Below are 23,169 nucleotides of genomic sequence, written 5' to 3'. Positions count from 1 at the left end.
GAAAATTGGCCTTTCTCCAATTTAGAATTTCTACCTGCGGAGCAGACATATCTTTATGCATATTTACTTGGAAACTAATGGCATTGTGGTCACAGGATTCGAAGTGTTCCCCTACACAAACTTCTGTCACTGGCCCTGTCTTATTCCCTAAAAGCACACGCTGTCTCATTGGGACTTCTACGTACTGTTGAAGGAAACTTTCCTGAACACATTTGACCAACTCTATCCCATCTAGTCCTTTTACATTATGGGATTCCCAGTCAATATGTGGAAAGTTAAATTATCTACTATAGCAACCTCAAACAAGAGAAAATCTGCAGATGCTGGAAAGCTGAGCAACATGCACAAAAAGCTGGAGGAACTCAGCAGGCCAGGTAGCATCTATGGGGAAAGAAAGTACAGTCAATGTTTCGGGCCAAAACCATTCCCATTCCGATATGTCACAAGCGGGATCTCCCAGTGGCTACCCATTTTAATTCCACTTCCAGTCCAATTCCGATATGTCCGTCTGTCGTGATGAGGCCACACTTAGGATGGAAGAACAACACCTTGTATTCCGTTTGGGTAGCCTCCAACCTGCTGGCATGAACATAGATTTCTCAACTTCCAGTAATGCCTCTAACACCACCCCCCCCCCCCCCCTTCACCATTTCCCATGTCCTTGTTCCTCTCTCATATCATCTCCTTGACCGCCCATCACCTCACTCTGGTGCTGCTTCCCCACACCCCTTTCTCCTTTCTTCCATGGCTTTCTGTCTCTTTCACCAGTCAGCTTTCTAACTCTTTGCTTCATCCCTCCTCCTCCAAGTTTCACCTTTTGCCTGGCTTTTCTCTCTCTCCTCTCCCCACCTTTCAATTCTACTCAGTTTTTTTCTCCAGTCCTGCCAAAGAGTTTCAGCCCAAAACCTCAACTGTACATTTTTTCCATAGATGCTGCCTGGCCTGCTGAGTTCCTCCAGCATTTTGTGTGTGTTACTATAGCAACCTTGTGTTTCTTGCAACAGTCTCTTTACAAATTTATTCCTCTAATTCCCTAAGACTGTTGAATGGTCTGTAATATAGCCCCATTAATATGACCATCTCAGTTCTACCCATAACACTTCAGTCATAGAGTTCTCCAGTCTGTCCTGGCAGAGCACTGCCATGACATTTTCCCTGACTAGTAACACCACCCTTCCTCCTTTAATCCCTCCCACTCTGTCATGTCTAAAACAATAGAACCCTGGAATAGAGCTGCCAGTCCTATCCTTCCTACAACAAAGTCTCACTAATAGCTATAACATCGTATTTCCAGGTGTTGATCCATGCCCTGAGCTCATCGACCTTTCCTATGATACAGCTTGCATTGAAATATATGCAGCTCAGGACACTAGTCGCATCATGCTTAACCTTTTGATTCCAGTCTTTGTCTGAGGTCTTACCAACATCTGCCTCCACAAATCTCATCACTCACTGTCCTGGCACTCTGGTCCCCATCCCCCTGCAACTCTAGTTTAAACCACAGCATGCAACGTTCCCGTTAGGATATTAGTTCCCCCTCTAGGTCAGATGCAAACTAACCCTTCTGTACAGATCCCACCTTCCCTGGAAGAGAACTCAATGATTCAAAAATCTTATGCTCTCGCTCCTGTACCAACAGCTTAGCCACGTGTTAAACTGTATAATCTCCCTAGTTCTGGCCTCACTAGCACATACACAGGTAGCAATCCTGAAATCACGACCCTGTACGTCCTACCCTTTAACTTGGCACCTAACTCCCTATGCAGAACCTCATCAGCTGTCCTACCCATGTCATTGGTACATACATAGAGCACAACGTCTGGCTGTTTACCCTGCCACTTAAGAATGCTGAGGATTCAATCCGAGATATCCCAGCCCCTGGCACCCATCTCATTCTCGCCCACAGAACTTCCCGTCTGCTCCCTTAACAAATCCCCTATCACTATAAGATATTTTCCAATATCCTAAAATGAAATGGCATAATAAATTGCTACATTAGTAGCTTAAGCTTTGATTTTTAAAAATTAGATTTTTTTATGTACGGTTATTTGTCTGTTCTTCATATCTCATCTGCTTTACAGGTTTTAAGTTTCAACTAGGAATGGTCAGGAATGGGTCACAGATGCCAAAGGATGAACTTCTATCTATTAGAGATCTTTCATCTGTTTCTAAAAATTACCTTGATGGTGTTAAATCTATTGGAGCTTCAAGTCTTATGAAAATTATGAGCATGTATGCTGGTGAAGGATTCAGCAGCTGTAATACAGAGCATGATCTATCCAGGAGGAACATTTCCCAGTTAAATGGTCCTTGTGATGAATGCATCATGTCAAAATGTAAACCGTACAAATTACAAGAGGATCTAGTAATGAAACTTGCCAGTGATTGCTGCCCTTTTCCCAAAAGTCAGCCATTAGGAGCTGATCAGTCTGTAGAAATCGTATCATCAGATGTATACAGTGACACTGGAATCACAAAAGCAGATGATAACTTAACTTTTGAAGACACTAAGTTCAGCCAGGTAGAAGTGTGGAAAGAAGATCCACATAGGTTTACTAGCAAATATGAGTCATCAAATAGAAAGCAAATATATGTGGCTCAGTCAGAAAATGAAGTTTGGGACATCTTTGAAATGACTGCATCAGGCACTATTACAACTGGTTTTGCAGAGTCTGATGAGAGAAGGACTTGTGGTCAAGTTCTGGTTTCAATGCTAGATGCCACTTCCTCTCCGAATCTTTTGAGTAAGGCTGATATTTCACAGCAATTGAATTCATTTCACCAAATGTCATCAATAAGAAACAATGTATTGTCTCCTCAGCAATATGTAAGTCCTTACAGAAGTGTGCCACCACTAAATAACGGTCAGCTTCCATATCCACATGTTGAAAGTCCTAGAGAATTACCAATAGCTAGAAAAATTCAAGAGTTCCAATATCTTCGATGGCAGGAGATAGAAGTAAGGATCAGTTATGTAATTGACCCTCATCATTTTTATATACAGCACGTTGGTCAGGAGCTACTGGAATTGATGAGAGAATTAAAGTAAGTACAATTTCCTTTTCTACCCTGTGATCAAAAATAAATGTCCATTTCAAGAGGACAAAATTTCTGAAGTATGCAGATAGCACGATGAGTAATTCCTACTATGAAACATTAACTATTTGATGAATAGTTATCTTTTTATCATGAGTGCATAATTGTGTATATGGCTTGGTATCCAAGACTTTTTGGATAATCAGGGTTAAAAAAAAATTATCCAGTAATAAGTCAGCCTCATCAAAACTAGCAATGGCAGTAATACTTGCCTGTTCAAAGCCATACCTATTATTGTGTGCATTTTACTTTGCTGTTTTTTTCCCAAGGTTATTTCAGTCACCTCCCTGATCGCTGTATCACAAATATAATTGCCAGTACTGCAGGTGGAGTGTCATCATCCTGAGAGCCAAAATCTTAAAGTAAAACTCCTTAACATTGTTACATCAGTATTTAAATTTTTTTCCTAAGTAAGGGCTGAAGTTTTTTTTCTTGTAATTTTCAGCTCTAATAATATGGATTCTTGTTTGTGAAATAGTGTATGTATACTTCCCTCTTCTCCACATACAGATACACATAAAGACACTCCAGTTCAGTCTGACATTCATCTAAAATGTAGAGTTAGAATTTTCTAGTGCTGTACAATGGAGAGTTGAGGAGGTGAAGCATTGATGGAAAAACAAAACATTAATATATATTTCTTTTACTTGCAACAACACAGACAGAAGCTTTTTAGGCCTTGAGATCCATGCTGGCTCCTAGAGAGTATTCCCATTGATCCCACTTTCTCTTCATAAATGTCTGTAAAACCAAATACCTACTGGGGTCAGCGCAGTAGCATAGTGGTTAGCACAATGCTTTACAGTACAGGCAATCTAGATTCAATTCCTGCTGCTATGTGTAAGGAGTTTGTATGTTCTCCCCATGACCATAAGGGTTTCTTCCAAGTGTGCCGGTTTCCTCTCACAGTCCAAAGACATACCAGTTGGTAGGCTAATTGGTCATTGTAAATTGTCCTGTGAGTAGGCTAAGACAAAATTGGGGATTTACTGGGTGGTGTGGCTCAAAGGGCCTACCCTGTGCTTTGTCTCAATAAATAAATAAGTATCTATGGCAATGGTGAGGGAAGTAGGGGAAAAAAACTTGCCATACTGAGAAAGTGCAAACATGTGAAACAGTCTCTGAGGTGAGGCAGCTGCACTACTGAAAGTAAGGTCATTGGAACCAGTGTGTGCAATCATAACTGAGTCCTCATTTCACACATACTGTTTTTACTGTTATTAATTGTTCCATATTTACATAAGAAACTGCTGACATAAGTATCATAATTACTCCCTCAGTTAGTAATATTCCTAGTGTGCTTCCCTTGGTAAAATTGTGTAATTGTAATCTGACATGTTTATAAAATAAACATCATTTATGCAGATACTGAAATTTTGCAATGGTCCTCACAATGTTTAATACTTTAATATACAACCAATAGGTTAACATGGACATGGTAACCCAGAGGCTATCATTCTTTGACTATCTTTAGTTCCTTATTTCTGGTTTTGTTTTTCTCAGTCTGCGTCCATTTATGTTCTTTTTTCTGCTGAGTTGAGAGGTGGTTGGAATGATGTGCTATGTTTAAAGCAAGAGGCAGCAAAGGCTGCAGGTAACATTTGGATGGAGTTTCTAAGCAAAATATAATTCCTGTGCAAGTCTTCCCAACTCTCCAATCAATTGTACTCTCTCCTTTCTCATGATCTATCTGTTCTGTACTTTTGTTTCCCTCCAATAGTTATATCTTGTCCTCCCCCCTTGCTTCATTGTCACGGGTCTTACACTAAGGTTCCCCCCGTGCTCTCATCTGCTTCTCCATGAAATTATGACAATACCTGAGTCAATTTGGATTATCCCAGTTGCACGTAATCCCAAGTAGCTGATGAGTGAGAATTAATTTTGTGTTACCTTGTTTTTACAGCTTTGAATGTTCTAGGAGTTCTGCTACAATGGACTGTGTCCCTTTAATAAGTTCCTATGTATGTGCCTGGCTCCCCAATAACAAACAGTGGTACAGAGCTTGTGTTATCAGGATTGTGGGATCTGGAGCAACAATCACAAATGGTATGGGCACAGTCTGTTTGAGGCTACCTGGAAAGTACATGATACAAAATGTAAAGTCAATAAGACTTGAAGGAAAATGTGTAAATGTATACTTTCACATAGATTTTTAAATCCTGGAAGTATTTTTCAAAACATACTAAGACCAGAGACCATTTTTCACGAAAGTTCTAGGCACAGACAGCCCATTGGCAGTCACTTATGCAATAAGGTCATGGATAATCATTTACCTCAGTCAGTTTTAATATAATTGGCATATGTTTTGAACTGCAATGCAAATACCTTGAATTATACAAAAATATATCAATCTCTGTCACAGGTACTTAAGTGACTGAGCCTTCCAGTCCTATTGTGTAGAGAATTCCAATGATTGACTGATTTTAGATGAAATTTCCACACTGCTGATATGCTGAAATTAGTCAAATCAACACCCAATACGTTAATTTCCCTTTTAATTTGTTCTGTGTGCAGCAGTCCATGAATTTCATTTAAATTCTTTGTGACAGTTTTAAATAATAAATAATTCTGAGGATTATTGTTGCTTGAAACATTAGAACATTTTACTACCTTTTGGAAAGGTTTGTATCCATTCACAGAATAAAATGTGTTAATGTACCGTATGTTGAGGCCTTTGAAAAATACTGTAGTTCCTTTTTCTAGTACAGAATATCAAGTGAAAAATTGGACTGTTTTATGTTTACATGTGTGTTCAAGAAGCTCTAAGACATTAATGCGTAATGTGAGTGATCTAATTAGATAAATTCCCTTAATGACATCAGTTAGTTAGCTTCAATGATTTGCCAGAGTAAAGCTGCTTTCCCTCTGAATTCAATAGTTGGAACACAAAATTGCATGAAGGAGTCAAATCGTTAACTTTGATTTTTTTTTCAGATAAGCATCAGCACATTTCAGTGGAAGTACTTTGTGTAGATTATGGATTAACTGCTTCTGTTTCAATTAGCCATTTAAAAGTTTTACCCACAACATTTTATGCTCTTCCTCAGCAAGCATTACGTGTGTCATTAGCAAATGTAAGTCTGGAAATTCATTATGTTTCAGTTATTTGATGCATTAGTTTCAATAATCCAGTGATCCAGATGCCTGGAATGATTATTTATAAGTATACTGTTGAATCCCTCCATAAGTGGAAGAATTTAAATGTAGTTAAATAATCTAGTACAATGTCCACATCATTAAAAGCAAAACTCATCCAACAACAACACACACAAAATGCTGGTGGAACACAGCAGGCCAGGCAGCATCTATAGGGAGAAGTGCTGTCGACGTTTCGGGCAAAGACCCTTCATCAGGACTAACCGAAAGGAAAGATAGTAAGAGATTTGAAAGTCGTGGGGGGAAGGCGAAATACGAAATGATAGGAGAGGACTGGAGGGGGTGGGATGAAGCTAAGAGCTGGAAAGGTGATTGGCGAAAGTGATACAGAGCTGGAGAAGGGAAAGGATCATGGGACGGGAGGCCTCAGGAGAAAGAAAGGAGGGGGGAAGCACCAGAGGGAGATGGAGAACAGGCAAACAACTAAATATGTCAGGGACGGGGTAAGAAGGGGAGGAGGGGCATTAATGGAAGTTAGAGAAGTCAATGTTCAAATCATCCAACATTGGTTTTACTTTTCATTATGTCAAAACAAATAAACAAAACTTAGGGAGAATTATTTTCATCAATTTTTTATAATTATGGACATTTTTCCAAAGATAGGAATAATGCCAATTTTATAAGCACATTTTATGAAATTAAGTTTGAAGTTTCAATCGTATAGTTATGTAAGAACACTTACGGTGCCATCACACACCAGGACTTTACCAAGTCTGATCAATTTCTGTTCCTGCCGTATGGGCAGAGACCGAGGACCACAAAGGTATGGTCAAGACGACTGTTTTGAATTGATGGGCTGAACAATATTCAGGGATTCATCTTCGAACCTGAATGAAAGTCCCACAGTAGTTGTGAACTTCAAAAAGATCTGTGTGGACAAGTGTGTGCCTTCGAGAACACACTGGACATACCTAAGCCAGAAGCCGTGGATAAACCAGGAAATTCACAGTCTGCTGAGGGCTAGATCTGTGGTGTTCAAAATCTGTGACCAGAACTCTACAAGAAGTCCAGGTACAACTTACAGAGCCTACTTTAAGAGTAATAAAGCAATTTTGATTGAAGTTACAGACTGAATCGAATACACTTCGACTCTGGCAGGGTTTGTAGGAAACAAGGCATAAATGTTGATGATGCTTCACTCCCAGATGAGCTCAGTACTTACTATGCATGCTCTGAAAAGTAGAATAAAATTACACCCGTGCAAATCCCAGAATATCTTTCAAGAGGGTGAACCCTTGTAAGACATCATGCCCCGATGGTGTGCCTGGTAGGGCACTGAAAACTTGTGCAGGAGTATTCAAGGACATCTTCAATCTCTCATTGCTGCTTTCGGAGATTTACATCTGTTTTAATAAAGCATCTATCATACCAGTGCCCAAGAAGAATAGAGTGAGCTGCCTCAATGACTAATATCCATGTGGCCTCCTATCTATTGTGAAGTGCTTTGAGGGGTTGGTCATGGCTAGAATTAATTCCTGCCTAAGCAAGAATGTGAACCTACTGCAATTTGCCTACCACCACAATAGGTCTACCGCAAATGCAGTTTCACTGGTTCTCCACTTGGCCTGGTCTACCTGGACAACAGCAATTCCTACATAAGGCTGCTGTTTATTGATTGCTGCTCAGCATTCAGTGCTGTCATGCCCTCAGTATCAATCAACAAGCTTCAAAACTGGCCCTCTGTACCTCCCTTTGCAACTGGATCCTTGACTTCCTCAGCAGGAAATCACAGTGCTGATTGGAAATAACATCTCCTCCTCACTGACAAACAACACTGGTGAACCTCAAGGATACATGCTTAGCCCACTGCTCTATTCTGTACGCTCATGACCGTGTGGCAAGGCACAGCTCAAACGCCATCTATAAATTTGCTAATGACATAACTGTTCATCAGAATCTCATGGTGACGAGGCACAGAGATGCAAGATGGATCAGCTGGTTGAATGGTGTCACAGCAACAATATTAGCTCAACATCAGTAAGACCAAGTAACTGAATGTGGGCTTCAGGAAAGGGAAGTTGAGGGAACTTATTCCTGTCTTCATCAACAGATCAGCAGTGGAAAGAGTAAGCAGTTTCAAGTTCCTGCATTTCAGCATCTCTGAAGATTTATCCTGAGTCCGGCAATTACAAAAATGGTGGCAAAAATATTTCATTAGGAATGTTAGGCGATTTAGTATGTCACAAAAGACTTTCAAATTTTTACAGATGTACCTTGGAGAGCATTCTAACTAGTTTGGTTGCTTCCTGGTATGGAGGGGCCACTGCATAGGACTGGGGGGAAAAGCTGGAAAGGACTCAGCCAGCTCCATCATGGATACTCTCCTCCCCAGTCATCATCAAAAGGCAATACCTCAAGAAGGCAGCATCCATTATTAAGGACCCCCATCATCTAGGATCCAGTTCAACACAAGTTCAAATTTAATTTGAAACCTGACATGCTCTATTCTCATTACTACCATCAGAGAGGAGCTACAGGAATGTTTTAGGAACAGCTTCTTTTCATACACCATCATATTTCTGAAGGGATAATGAACCAGCCCGTGAATATTATCTCACTACTTTTGCTCTCTTTTCATACTACCTATTTAATTTGACTTTTTAGATATATTTCTTATTGCAGCTTACAGTATTTTTTATGTATTGCGCTGTAATGCTGCCACAAAACAACAAATTTCACAACATTTCAGTGATATTAAACCTGATTCTGAGATTCTAATGCTGCACGCTTCTTTCTTAGTATAATTTCAGTGGTAGATGTAAGCTTATATGTTGCTTTTTTCAAATCACTTTGACTTATTTGAGATAGATCTGCAGATAATAGAAAGTGAAATACACGTACCAGAAATGATACGTGTTAAGTCTTTAAATGGTACTGCTATTCAAATGTTGCCATTTTCAGTAACAGAGTCATTGTGGAAATGTATTTGTAGCCCTGAAATCTTTATAAATTTATAACTTTGGTAAAATATAATGTGACAAAATGGAACCTGTGTGATCCCACAGTGCGTTGCTGGTTTGTTAATGTGTTTTGTTGGGAGGGTTGCAAGAGAGGAAATAAATTATAGTAGGGTATGTGTTTTATGACAGGGAGTGTTTTGAAATTGCATAATTGAAAGCAGAGAAAAACAGGACACAGCTGTTGTGGTGGGGGTTAGGGGGAGAAGCCTTAAGGACAGAAGGGCTCATGAAAGACAAATGTGACTGATTCAAGACCAATGTGGATAAGAAAGGAGTGCAATTAAGGGATGAATTACTGGATTCTACAAGTATATAAAAATTATCTTTTGAGCTGTAAGATTAAAGCTGCCTATCAAAGTCTTAACGTATGGAGGTAGACTTTCACTTGCAAGCAATAAATGTGCTAATAATTTGATCCACTCTGAGTTTATTGTAGTCTGTTACTGTATACTTAGAAGACCTAGCCTACATGGTATACTACAGTCATTGTTATCTTTTTAGCTGAAATAGCAAGATGGCTGGATTGATTTGCTCACGTTGATCTAGAAAGTTTTGGTGAGAATCTGATATTTTGCTGAGGGGGTGGGGTACAAAGTGGCTGGCAAGACTGCTTAACTAAAGCTAACGTACTATCAGATTAATTTCTGCAGATTTCTCCAGCACATGGTTATACCTGGACCAAATCAGAGATCAACTGTTTCAAGAAGCTTGTGAAAAACAAAACCTTCTTTGCAAGACTTTACCAGAAGTTCAGCATTATGACAGTGGTGCTCTTCAGCGAAAGGGGGAATATCGGGATCATGAGGTAGGTACATTGGTAGAGCCTCCCTGTACCTTTTAAGCTACAATTTTGGTTTTTAAATCTTTGTATAATTTTGGTCAATGCATTAATAACCTATATAACATCAGTTGTTGCAGCTGATAAAACCTTTGGTTGGGCCACATGTGGATTATTGTTTACAGTTCTGACCATCCCATTACAGAAAGGATGTGTAAACTTGAAGGTGTGAGAGCAGATAGTACATGAAACTGACATGATAGTAGCATTTAAGAGGCATTTAAACTGGCACATGAACAGACTGTGAATCTGGGGATAGTAACCATGTGCAGGCAGATGGGATTAATTTAATTTGGCACAAAGTTTGATGCAGATATTGTGGACCAAAGGGCCTTCTCTATGCTGTATTGTATGTTGTTTTTGTGAAATCCTTTTTGGTGTCCTCTGTACATTGGAGAGCAGTTACACCTTATTCACTCAGTAATCAGGTGCTTACTGTACCTAGTAAAGTGGCTGCTGTGTGTATTTGTGTTCTTTTTATGCTATAGCCCATCCACTTCAAGGTTTAATGTGGTGTGCTCTTCTGCACAACTCTTGGCAATGTGAGGTTATCTGAGTTGCTGTCACCTTCCTGTCAGCTTGAACCAGTCTGGTGACTCTCTTCTGATCTCACTCATTAAAAAAACAAAACACAAAATGCTGGCAGAACTCAGCAGGCCAGACAGCATCTATGGGAGGAGCTAGTGACGACGTTTCGGGCCGAAACCCTTCGTCAGGACCTTTGGTCTGATCAGGGCTTCATCAGGTAGTAACATCGTCACTACCTCCTCCCATAGATGCTGTCTGGCCTGCTGAGTTCTGCAAGCATTTTGTGTTTTCTTTTATTTATTTCCAGCATCTGCAGATTCACTCGTGTTGCCTTTGAATTCACTCATTAACAAGGTGTTTTTGCCCACAGACTGCCACTCACTGGATGTCTTTTGTTTTGCATACCATTCTCTGAAAACTCTAGAGACTGTTGTGTGTAAACATCCCAGGAGATAAGTAATTATTGAAATACTCAGTCCACTCCATGTGGCACCAACCATCATTCCACATTCAAAGTCAGTTGAATCATATCTCTTCCCCATTCTGATGTTTGGTCTGAACAACAACTGAACCTCTTGACCCATGTCTGCATGCTTATATGCATTAAGTTATTGGCACATGATTGACCGATTACCTAATAAAGTGGCCACTGAGTGTACGTATTCATGAATAATGCCCTACTAGTCAGTTATTTTGATATGGTAATTGACAATTATAGAAATAGTTCACATGTTTTTATTTTAAAGTTCCAGTATTGCATTGGAGTTATTAAGTTAATGTTTCTGGTAACACTAAATTAGTATTGAGCTCATGCTTTAGTAAGTCCCTGACTTGCCATAAGGAATACGCAAGTGATATAACATAAATATAATGTACCTTAATCGCTGGCATGAATCAATAGTGAAAGCAGTGATTCATTTTTATTGTTGGCTATGTGAATGAATTACCAATATCCATGGAATGGCTTCCACTTTTTACAGTTCTGCTTAATTGAGTCTAGTTTAAATCAGTTTAGCTGCTTCCAACTTAAAGTTCATTTTCTCTTAACTTAATTGCTTTGTTATACTAGATAGTGTTTTTATTCTCTCTCTCTTTAGAAGAGGATCTAGTCTTTCCCAAAAGATGGCAGCAGCTAGCTGTACAAGATGCTTGGACAGTAATTGGAGTAAGTGTTACAGCCAATAGGATAATGGGTGTCAAATTTATTTTACAAAATAATTCAAAGGAAGAAATGCCTGAAATTAATTTCTATCTTCCACAGTTCTCCAGTACGTAACATTGAGCATCGATTTTAGAGTCATAGAACACTACAGCATGAAAGCATGCCCTTCTGCCCATCTAGTCTGCTGAACCACTAATCTGTCTAGTCCAATTGACCTGCACCCGGTCCATAATCCTTCATACTCCTTCCATCCATGTATTTATCCAAGTTCCTCTTAACTATTGAAATCGACCCTGCATCCTCCACTTGTGCTGGCAGCTCGTTCCACACACTCACCACCCTCTCAGTGAAGTTCTCCCTCGTGTTCGTCTTAAATGTTTCACCTTTCACCCTTAACCCATGACCACTAGTTGTCGTCTCATGCAATCTCGGGGAAAATTTGCTTGCATTACCTTATCTAAACCCCACATAATTTTGTATACTTCTCAAACCTCCCCCCAATCTTCTACATTCAAGAGAATAAAGTCCTAACATACTGTACTCAACCTTTCCCTATAACTCAGGTCCTCAAGTCCCGGCAACATCCTTGTAAATTTTCTCTGCACTTTTTCAATCTTCATCTTTCCGGTAGGTAGGTGACCAAATCTGCACACAATACTCCAAATTAGGCCTCACCAGAGTCTGATATAATTAGGGTGGATATATCCCCAGAGCCCAACAAGATGTACCCTTAGACCTTGCAGGAGGCTACAGGAGCTCTGGTATTTAAAACATCGTTGGCCCCAGCTGGGGTGTTAGAGGACTGGAAGATAGCTAACATTGTTCCATTGTTCAAGAAAGGCTGTAAGAATAACCTGGTAAATTGTAGGCCAATGAGTTTGATATCAGAAGTGGGTTAAGTATTGGAAGGTATTCTAAGGGACAGGGTATATATAAGTATTTAGATAGATAGGGCCTGATTAGAGATAGTCAGCAGAGCTTTGTGTATGATAAATCATGTCTAACCAACCTTAGAGTTTTTCAAGGAGTTACCAGGAAATCTGATGAAGAAAAGGCAGTAGACATTGTCTACATGGACTTTAGCAAGGCCTTTAACAAAGAGATTGATCCAGATGGTTTAGTTGCTTGGCATTCACGTGAAGTAGTAAATTGGATTCAAAACTGGCTTAACAGAAAAAGCCAGAGAGCGGTGTGAGGTGAATGGTTGCTTCTCTGACTGGAGGCCTGTGACTATTGGTGTGTCTCAAGGATTGGTGCTGGGTTCATTGATGTGTGTCATCTACAATAATAATTTGGATGATAATGTGGTAACTGGATCAGTAATTTACAGATAACACCTAGATTGGAGGCACAGTGGACAGCAAGGAAGGCTTTCAAAATTGCTGTAGGATCTGGACCAGATGGAAAAATGGGCCAAAGAATGACACGAAGTTTAATGGAGACAAGTATGACATGTTACAATTTAGGAGGACAAACCTAGGTAGGACTTGCACAGTGAACTGTAGGGCACTGAGAAATGTGGTAGAACAGAGGAATCTGGGAGTTTGGGTGCATAATTCCTTCAAAGCGGCATCACAGATAGATTGTCGTAAAGAAAACTTTGGCTTATTGCCGGTCATAGATCAGAGGACTGTGTACGGTAGTTGGGATGTTGTATTGAAGTTGTAAAGATGTCAGTGAAACCAAGTTTGGAGTATTATGCGCAGTTTTGATCAACTACCACCAGAAAAGACATCAATAAGATTGAAAAAGTACAGAGAAAATTTACAAGGATTTTGACAGGACTTGAGGACCCATCTCATAGAAGGGTTTACTACATTAGGACTCTATTCCCAGGAATGTAGGAGAAACGAGGGAGATCTGATAAATATTCAAATTTGATGGGTATAGATGGGGTAAATAGGCTTTTTCCATTGAGTTTGGGTGGGACTAGAACTAGAGGTCATAGGTTAAGTGTGAAAGATGAAATATTTAAGGAGAACTTTACTCAGGGTGGTGTGACTAGAATGAGCTGCTAGGAATGTAAGTTGTGGATATGTCAAAGTAACTTTTATGATCAAAGTACATATGTCACCATATAGAGCCCTGAGATTCATTTTCATGTGGGCATACTCAGAATAGTAACTATAACAGGATCAATTAAAACCAGCATGCAGAAGTCAAAAAAACTGCAAGTGCAAATATAAATAAATAGCAATAAAAAAAACGAGAAAATGAGATGGAGTTCTTAAAATGAGATCATTGGCTGTAGGAACATTTCATTGATGATACTGATGCTCTTGTACCTTCTATCTGATGTTAATAGCAAGAAGAGAGCATGACCTGGGTGGTAGGAATCTGATCTTTCCTACGACAGTGTTTCATGGAGCTGTGCAGACTCCTAAGGAAGTAGAGGCGCTGCCGTGCTTTTTTCACAATTGCACTTACATGCTGGGTCCAAGACCGATCCTTTGAGATAGTAACATCCAGGAATTTAAAGTTGCTAACTCTGATCTCCGATGAGGACTGGTTGGACCTTTGGTTTCCCTCTCAGGAAATCTATAATCAGTTAATTGATCTTGCTGACACTGAGTGAGAGGTTGTTGTTATGGTACCACTCAGCCAAATTTTTAATCTGCCTCCTGCACGCTGATTCAACACCACCTTTGATTCAGCCAAAACAGTGGTATCATCAGAAACTTGAATAGGGCACTGGAGTGATACCTAGCTACACAGTCATAGGTCTAAAATGAGTAGAGCAGGGTGTTGATGGAGGCCGTGGAGGAGATTTTGTTGCCAATCCGAACTGTCTGCGGTCTACATGTAAGGAAATCCAGGATTCAATTTCACAAGGAGGCATTAAGCCCAAGTTCTTGGAGATTATTGATTAGTTTTGAGGGGATAATAGTATTGAATGCTGAGCTATAGTCAAAAAAGAACATCCTGATTTGTACATCTTTGCTGTCGAGATTCTCCAAGATTGAAGAACCAGTGAAATAACATCTACTGTGGACCTGTTGCTCCAGTAGGCAAATTGGACCGGATCCAATTCAGGCAGGAGCTAATACACTTCATCATCAACCTCTCAAAATACTTCGTCACTGTGGATGTGAGTGCAATTGGGCGATGGTCATTGAGGCAGGTCACCACACATTTCTTGGGCGCCAGTATAATTGAAGCCTCCTTGAAGCAAGTGAGTACCACACACTGCCAAAGTGAGAGGTTGAAGATCTCAGTGAACGCACCAGCCAGTTGGTCAGCATGGGTCTTCAGGACATGGCCAGGTACCCCATCTGGACCAGATGCTTTCCATGAAAAAGCTCCTCCTGAAGGCAGCCTGCATGTCAGCTTTGGAGAATGAGATCATTGGATCATAGGGGGATGTGGGGGTTTGCAATCGTTTCTCCATGTTCTAATGGTCAAAATGAGCATAGAAGGCATTAAGTTCATCTGGAGTTGAAGCACTGCTGTGCCACGCATCACTTGATCTAACCTTGTAGGAGATGATAGCATTCAAGCTCTTCCACCACTGTCAAGCATCCTTCACTGATTCAAGTTTAGTCCAGAATTTCCACTTCGCCCCTGAGATGGCTTTCCAGAGATCATACCTGCACCTCTAAGAGCTTCCTAGGTCTCCAGACTTAAATGCCTCTGATCCAGCCCTCAGCTGATTTTAGATGTCGTGGTTCTTCCAGGGCTTCTGATTGGGGAAGACTCTGAATGATTTAGTGGGGATACACTTATCTACAGCTGTTTTAGTGAAGCCTGTTACAACCATGGTGTATTCATTCAGATCTCTAGATGAGTGCATGAACATGGCCCAGTCCACTGACTGAAAGCAATCCCGTAATCGCTCTTCTGTCTCCTGTGACCACCTCTTAGTTGTTCTGATCTCTGGAGCCCTGATTTTTAGGCTCTGCCTGTATGCAGATAAGAAGGGCAGCCAAGTGATCTGATTTACCAAAATGCGGTCTAAGCAAGGTAGGGTAATCTGGCCTTATCTTGTATAGCAGTAGTCTAGTATGTTGCGACGTCTGGGACTACAGGTTATATGCTGGTGATAATTGGGAAGGGTTTTCTTCTAACAAGCTTGGTTAAAGTCTCCGAATATAATTTGAAATGCATCAGGATGGGCTGTTTCTTGCTTGTAGAAGGCATTATGTAGTGTTGTGAGTGTTTGATTATAGTCGACTGCTGGTGGTGTACACACTGCAGTCAGGATTGCACAGCAGAACTCCTGAGGTATATGGAATGGATGGCATTTGATTGTTATGTGTTCCAAGTTGGGAAAGCATGAGTTTGACAGAACCAGCACATCAGAGCAGCAAAGAGAATTAACCACAAAACGCAGCATGTCTGCGATAACCAAGTTTCATCAAAGGCAATTGAAATGAATCTCAACTGCCTCATATACGGTAGTCTTGCCTTCAGATCCCTAATTTTATTCTCCAGTGACTGCACATTTACCAACAAGATGCTGGGTAGAGGAGGCTTCATCCCTCTGCATTTCATCCTGGCGTGGATTCCCCCCCTCTTTCCACACTTTCAGCCATGGTGACAAGTGCCCCACCTGAGGTCTAAGTTCTTCAGTCAATCATGAGATCTGAAGATCGTTGAGATGATTTAAAAGGAAAATTACATGCTGCAAATTGCAGCCAAGTAATTCGAAAGAAGTATATTTAAGAGGAATTGGAACAATTTTCTTCAGCCTACAGAAAGTCACTGATGCTCACCAATGCCATATGGGTTCCATTTCACAATTTAAAAGAAGTTTGAATAAGGGTGAACATGGATTGAAGGGTGATGGTCCAGGTGCAGATCAATAGGACTAGTCAGCATAATAGTTTAGCATGGACTAGGTGAGCGATAGGACCTGTTTATGCTGTGGTATTCCATATGCTGTAGATTTCCATGTAATCACACTTTGCTAAATACTACATATTTCACTTGATTACACCTCAAAAGGACTTTTCAGTTTTCTAATTTTCAGATGAGACCACTGTTAATTTAAATTATCCAGACTTTTCAAAATGAAGTATTGGTTATATGTCGTTCCCTTGTGAGTAGCTTATAACCTTGTGGCATGAGCATTGACTTTTGCTATTTCAGTTAAGCCCCACTGTTTTTTTTTACATGAGCATACCTCATTCCATCTTCCCATCATACCTTCTCTATTTGGTTCCGCCAACCATCTGTCCCTCTGCTAACCCTCCCCCTGCTTCCCTCCCTGATGTACATTTGCAATAATTTTTGTCACTGTCCAAGAGGTTATTGATTGGCCTCGAAAAGAAGACTCAACCACATCCTCAAAAACTGCAAATCTTGGTATTTGACCCTGGAGTTAGTGTCTCTCATTTATTCATTGCACAAATTCCCCAAGAGCTCAGAGGGAAAGGCTAACCATTCTGCTCCTTGTTTCAGTGGTGAATTGGTTCAATATTGTGATATAAGGATCTTGTATTACCTGGTCTGCTACTTGGAGCTGCTGCCTAGAGTCACCACCTGTCTGCTGGTGCCTGGACCAAATGCATGGGGCTGATTTCTGGCATCAGATAACAGTGGGCAGCATAATAGCATAGCAGTTAGGGTAAGGCTATTAGAATGCTAGTGACCCAGTTTCATTTCTTGCTGTTGTCTGTAAGGAATTTGAATTTTTTCTCTGTGACTGCATAAGTTTCCTCCAGGAGCTTCGGTTTCCTCCAACATTCGAAAGAAGGGTTAATGGTAAATTGGTCACCTGGGTGTAATTGGGCTGTCTTGTCTCGTTGGACCGGAAGGGTCCTCTATCTCAAAATATTTTTTTAAATGAAATTATCATTGGGTGTGCAGTACTATGGTTTAAAACAACAGTAGACATCTATGTCAAAAAAATTTGTTTTTTTTTTACCTTAGCTTCATTGAACGTTCGACCATATATTCCTCTGCAGTGGAAACAACGTATTCTAAAATTTATCCTTGAAGGATCTAATTTGAGGAAATGATCAGGTATGTTCTAGAATCTTGTCTTAACCTAACTTGTTTATTAATAACATCAGAATCCCGTGATGCACTGATGCTTTTAAATGGACATCTCAAAAAAGTTATAAAGGTTAACAAATAACTGCATTTTTAGGTAGTATAGAAATTTGAATGCTCATTTTCCAACTGATCATTTTTCCTTCTTTTTACAGACAGGAAATATCTACAAAAGAATCTAACCTAAAAGGAGCTAGACTGTTGAAATTTTCTTTGATCCAGAATTAGTCAAATTTAATTTCAGGGCATGCTGCTTAATGGATTAATTTGTAGCTGGGTGTACATTATTGGAACTTACTTTATTAATCAATGTACTAAAATATAAAGGAACTTAAAGTGCATTAAACAAAAGGATATTGGAATCCTGTTATGTTTTGTCTCACATGTTTTGATTTGTTTTAGGACTTTTGTAGTAGATTGAAAAGCATGATTCTCTTTGGCAGACTATCCTGAGATACTTTTTTTTATTTGTGGACATTTAAGTAAATAAAAAGAAACATGATAGAATGAATGAGAAATGCACACAACAAAGATGGACAAGCAACCAACGTGCAAAAGACAGCTAGCTTACAAATACAAAAAGGCTGTGTCCACCTCTTACTGAAAAAAAAACAGACCCTATTTGTTACTTGGGGTGGTCTGATTTGCTCTTAGGTGGAGCATCTAATTCCAAAACTATCCAACAATAAAAGAGAATCATGCTTTTCAATCTACTACAGATCTAGAGGTTTGTTATTTTGCCTCTTGGATAACAGTGGGAGGGAAGAGTTAGATTGATCTTCGAGTGGCTTAAAGTGACTTAAACGTCATAGGCTAATGGACCTGTACTGTGCTATACTGTTCTGTATTCTGATACTGTATTTAATTGATTCTACCAAAACAAGTTTTCAACATGGTAGTATAGAAATAAATGAGAATCATTAGATCAAAGTTTGTCTCAAACACAACCTTTTTTTATAATGGGTTCCCGTTAATTGGGACATCAGTTATTCAGGGCAGCAGTTTATTTAGGACAACTCTTAAAGAGCCAAAACCAAATTGAGAAAATAGCTGGAATTCCCTTTATTTACTTGTGACACTATGCTGCTTAATTAGGGCAGCAAACTGTTTCCAAAGTTTCTATCTGGCATCAGTTGCTCAACCCAGGCATGGATGGAGTGCATGCAGGGGGAAGGGAGCCGGCCAGATTCGAACTCAGGGCCTCTCGCCCCAAAGTCCAGTGCTTATGCCACCAGCCAGCCGGTTATGCATGTTTGTGTTCAAAAAACAGTAATTTCTCTCACTGATAGTTGGTGAGAAATAAGCAGTAAGATGATTCGGAACTGTTTTGCTCACCATGGCTTGGAGATGCTAGAAACAACCAGGAGTGAAAATGAAACTTTCACTACTTCAACAAGAATTACGAAGAATTTGACGGTATCAACAATCGTCTTCAATGTTACAATGAAAGTTAAGATTTGGAATGTGAAACCTTTTAAAGCAATGTATGAAGGCAGTCCATGATCTGCACTAGGTGTCTGTGGGGATTGTTCATTTACAATCAATCAACAGAACACAGCAGATGAATTCTTCTGATAACTAATATAGTTTTATAGTTCTGTAGTGCTATTGGTAGTGTTCTAATTTGTTCTGCATTTAATTTAAATTCACAAATTGTTTCTCAGTTAAATGGTAGTTTGCCTGGATCTCCATTATATGTAAGACATGGCCTGATCACATCACTCTAAAGCCTGATTTCATTCCACATACACTCATACATTCTATTAATTTTTTCACACAATTTATTAACTAATATTCAGAACTCATCAGTTGGCGTAGCGGCATTGCTAGTGGAGCTGCACTGACCCAGCTTCAGTCATGACTTCCAGTACTGTCTGTACGGAGTTTGCACGTTCGTGTCACATCCTTCCCACATCCCAATGGCATGTGGGGTGAAAGGTTAACTGGCCACTAAATTGCCACAAGTGTGTAAGTGAGTGCTATAATTTGGGAAAGTTAAGCAAGATGTGGGAGAATAAAATAGGACTAGTGTAATTGGGTGCTTTAAGGTCTGCACATACTTGGTGGACTGAAGGGCCTTTTGTTACTGTATGACTTATCAACTTCATCCATAGTTATTTTAACATAAAGGTCTGTTGACGTTCTTGCTTCCATTCCAGTTCAGTAAATTCCAAGGAGGCTAATGAAGCCACTGTTGTACAAAGTTCATGAATTTGTTATCAAAGTACATCTATGTCACCATATACAACACTGAGGTTCATCAATGTAAGGCTGCAGCCAGCCAGATGGACAAATGACTCGTGTGCAAAAGACAACAAGCTGTTCAAATACAAAAATAAAAAAAATAATTATATTAAATCAGCAACACATATTGAGAACACACGTTGTTGAGTTCATAGGTGTAGAATCAAGTCGTCAAGTCACTTTTTATTGTCATTTCGACCATAACTGCATTCGACTAAAAACAAAACAACATTTTTCAGGACCATGGTGCTACATGAAACAATACAAAAACTACACTGAACTACGTAAAACAACACAAAAAAACACTACACTAGACTACAGACCTACCCAGGACTACATAAAGTGCACAAAACAGTGCAGGCATTACAATAAATAATAAACAAGACAATAGGCACAGTAGAGGGCAGTAAGTTGGTGTCAGTCCAGGCTCTGGGTATTGAGGAGTCTGATGGCTTGGAGGAAGAAATTATTACATAGTCTGGTCATGAGAGCCAGAATGCTTCCGTGCCTTTTCCCAGATAGCGGAGGGAGAAGAGTTTGAGGGGTGCGTGGGGTCCTTCATAATTCTGTTTGCTTTGCGGATGCAGGATGTGGTGTAAATGTCTGTAATGGCGAGACAAGAGACCCCGATGATCTTCTCAGCTGACCTCACTATCCGCTGCAGGGTCTTGCGATCCGAGATGGTGCAATGTCCGAACTAGGAGGTGATACAGCTGCTCAGGATGCTCTCAATAGAAAGTGATGAGGATGGGGGGGTGGGAGATGGACTTTCCTCAGCCTTCGCAGAAAGAGATGCTGCTGGGCTTTCTTTGCTATTGAGCTGGTGTTGAGGGACCGGGTGAGATTCTCCGCCAGGTGAACAAGAAATTTGGTGCTCTCAACGAACTCTACCGAAGAGCCATCAATGTTCAGCGGAGAGTGGTCACTCGGTGCCCTCCTGAAGTCAACAACCATCTCTTTTATTCACATTCAGAGACAGATTGTTGGCCACTGCACCTCCTCTCTGTATGCTGACTCCTCGTTCTTGCTGATGAGACCCACCAAGGTTGTGTCATCGGCAAACTTGATTATGTGGTTCGAGCTGTGTGTTGCAGCACAGTAGTGGGTCAGCAGAGTGAACAGCAGTGGACTGAGCACACAGCTCTGGGGGGCCCCCGTGCTCAGCGCGATGGTGTTAGAGATGCTGCTTCTGATCCGGTTTGACCGAGGTCTCCCAGTCAGGAAGTCTAGGATCCAGTTGCAGAGGGAGGTGTTCAGGTCCAGTAGGCTCAGCTTTCCAATCAGTTTCTGAGGAATGATTGTGTTGAATGCTGAACTGAAGTCCAAGAACTGCGTTCGAACGTACGTGTCTTTTTTGTCCAGGTGATTTAGGGCCAGGTGGAGGGTGATGGCAATGGCATCGTCTGTTGAACGGTTGGGACGTTCATCAATTCAGTGTTAGGGTGAATGAAGTTATCCCGTCTGTTTCAAGAGCCTGATAGTTCAGCAAGACCAAAGAGCTGATTGTAGACTTCAGAAAGGGGAAGACAAGGGGCCACAAATCAATCCTCTTAGAAGGGTCAGAAGTAGAGAGAGAGAGAAATTTCAGGTTCCTGGGTGTCAATATCTCGCTGAGGACCTAACCTGGATGCAACATACTGTTGCAGCTATAAAAGAGGCAAGTTAGTGGCTACATTTCATTAGGAGTTTGATGACATTTGGTTTGTCAACTAAAATGCTCAAATTTTTACAAATGTACGGTGGAGAGCATTCTGACAGGCTGCATCACTATCTGGTGTGGGTTGGGGGTGTGGGGTGGGATCCAGTACAAGATCGAAGTAAATTGCAAAAACTTGTAAAATGAGCTCCATCATGGGTACCAGCCTCCATGGTATCTAAGACATCTTCAAGGAATAATGCCTTAGGATGGTGGCATCCATCATTGAAGAACCCCACCACCCAGGACATGCCCTCTTCTCTTTGTTACCATCAGGAAGGAGGTACAGAAGCCTGAAGATACACAATCATTGATTCAGGAACAGCCTCTTTCCCTCTGCCATCCAATTTCTAAATGGGCATTGAACCCATGGACACTACCCCATTACTTTTTATTTCTGTTTTATTTTGCACTACTTATTGTATCTATATATTGTACTATATAGTGTAAATATGTTCAATCATTGGGAGAGCTGATGGTCTGGGCTGCATCCAATACTTCTTTCATTTGAAGGACATTGATGTTCCCATACCAAAGCGTGGTGCAAACAGTCAGTATATTCTCCACCACACATCTATAGGACACTGGCACCTACTCAGATGAGGTGCTTTGAGAGACTGGTCAGGGCCAGAATCAACCCCTGCCTAAACAAGAATTAGACCCACTGCAAATTGCATATTGCCACAATAGCTCAACAGCAGATGCAATCTCACTGGCTTTTCCCTCAGCCTTGATTCACCTACATCAGGCTGCTGTTTAATGCTATCATACTCTCAGTACTAATCAATAAGCTCCAAAGCCTGGGCCTCTGTACCTCATTATGCAACTGGATTCATGACTTCCTCAGTGGGAGACCACAGTCAGTGCAAATCAGAAATAACATTTCCACATCACTGACAATCAACATTGGCATACATCAAGGATTTAGTGCCCACTGCTCTACTCTCTCTCTGCACCCATGACTTTGGGGTTGGGCACAGCTCAAACACCATCTATAAATTTGCTGATGACACAGCTATTATTGGCAGAATTTCAGATGGTGACGAGGAGGTGTACAGGAGTGAGATGGATCAGCTGGTTAAGTGATGTAATAACAACCTTGCACTCAAAATCAGTAAAACCAAGGAAGGGAAAGTCAAGGAAGACACCACCAGTCCTCACTGAGGGATCAACTTCCCGATAGCCAAACAATTCAATTCCCATTCCGAGATAAGACTATTCTCAGGGTCTCAGGATGGAGACTATGGATATTCTATCTGGGTAGCCTCCAACCTGATGGTATGAATATTGAATTGTCCTACTGCTCCTTCTGGTAAACAAATCCCCCCCCCACCCCTTCCACTTCCACTGCTCCCCACTCTGACCTTTTACTTCCCCTTGAGTTCCCACCTCTTTCCCTTTCTCTTATGGTCCAGTCTCCTATCAAATTCTTTCTTCTCCAGCCCTTGACCTTTTCATCCCACCCACCTTTCTTCGCTTATTATCTTCCAGCTAG

The 23,169-nt window shown here is 40.6% G+C and overlaps 1 protein-coding gene across 1 annotated transcript in view; it reads left to right on the top strand.

Moving 5' to 3' along the window:
* The window catches only part of LOC140735033 (uncharacterized), a 71,361-nt gene that overhangs the window by 4,610 nt on the left and 43,582 nt on the right, over positions 1 to 23,169 (top strand). Inside the window, exons 4-9 of the mRNA XM_073059863.1 lie at positions 2,082 to 3,045; positions 5,000 to 5,142; positions 6,031 to 6,170; positions 9,863 to 10,017; positions 11,676 to 11,743; positions 17,612 to 17,698. Of these exons, the coding sequence (XP_072915964.1) occupies positions 2,082 to 3,045; positions 5,000 to 5,142; positions 6,031 to 6,170; positions 9,863 to 10,017; positions 11,676 to 11,743; positions 17,612 to 17,698 (1,557 nt within the window). The remainder of the gene's footprint in view (positions 1 to 2,081; positions 3,046 to 4,999; positions 5,143 to 6,030; positions 6,171 to 9,862; positions 10,018 to 11,675; positions 11,744 to 17,611; positions 17,699 to 23,169) is intronic.

Source organism: Hemitrygon akajei, chromosome 10 (genome assembly GCF_048418815.1).
Source record: "Hemitrygon akajei chromosome 10, sHemAka1.3, whole genome shotgun sequence".
In the NCBI taxonomy this organism is placed as follows: Eukaryota; Metazoa; Chordata; class Chondrichthyes; order Myliobatiformes; family Dasyatidae; genus Hemitrygon; species Hemitrygon akajei.
Note: the sequence above shows the minus strand (reverse complement) of the source record. Positions and strands in the feature narration are given on the sequence as shown.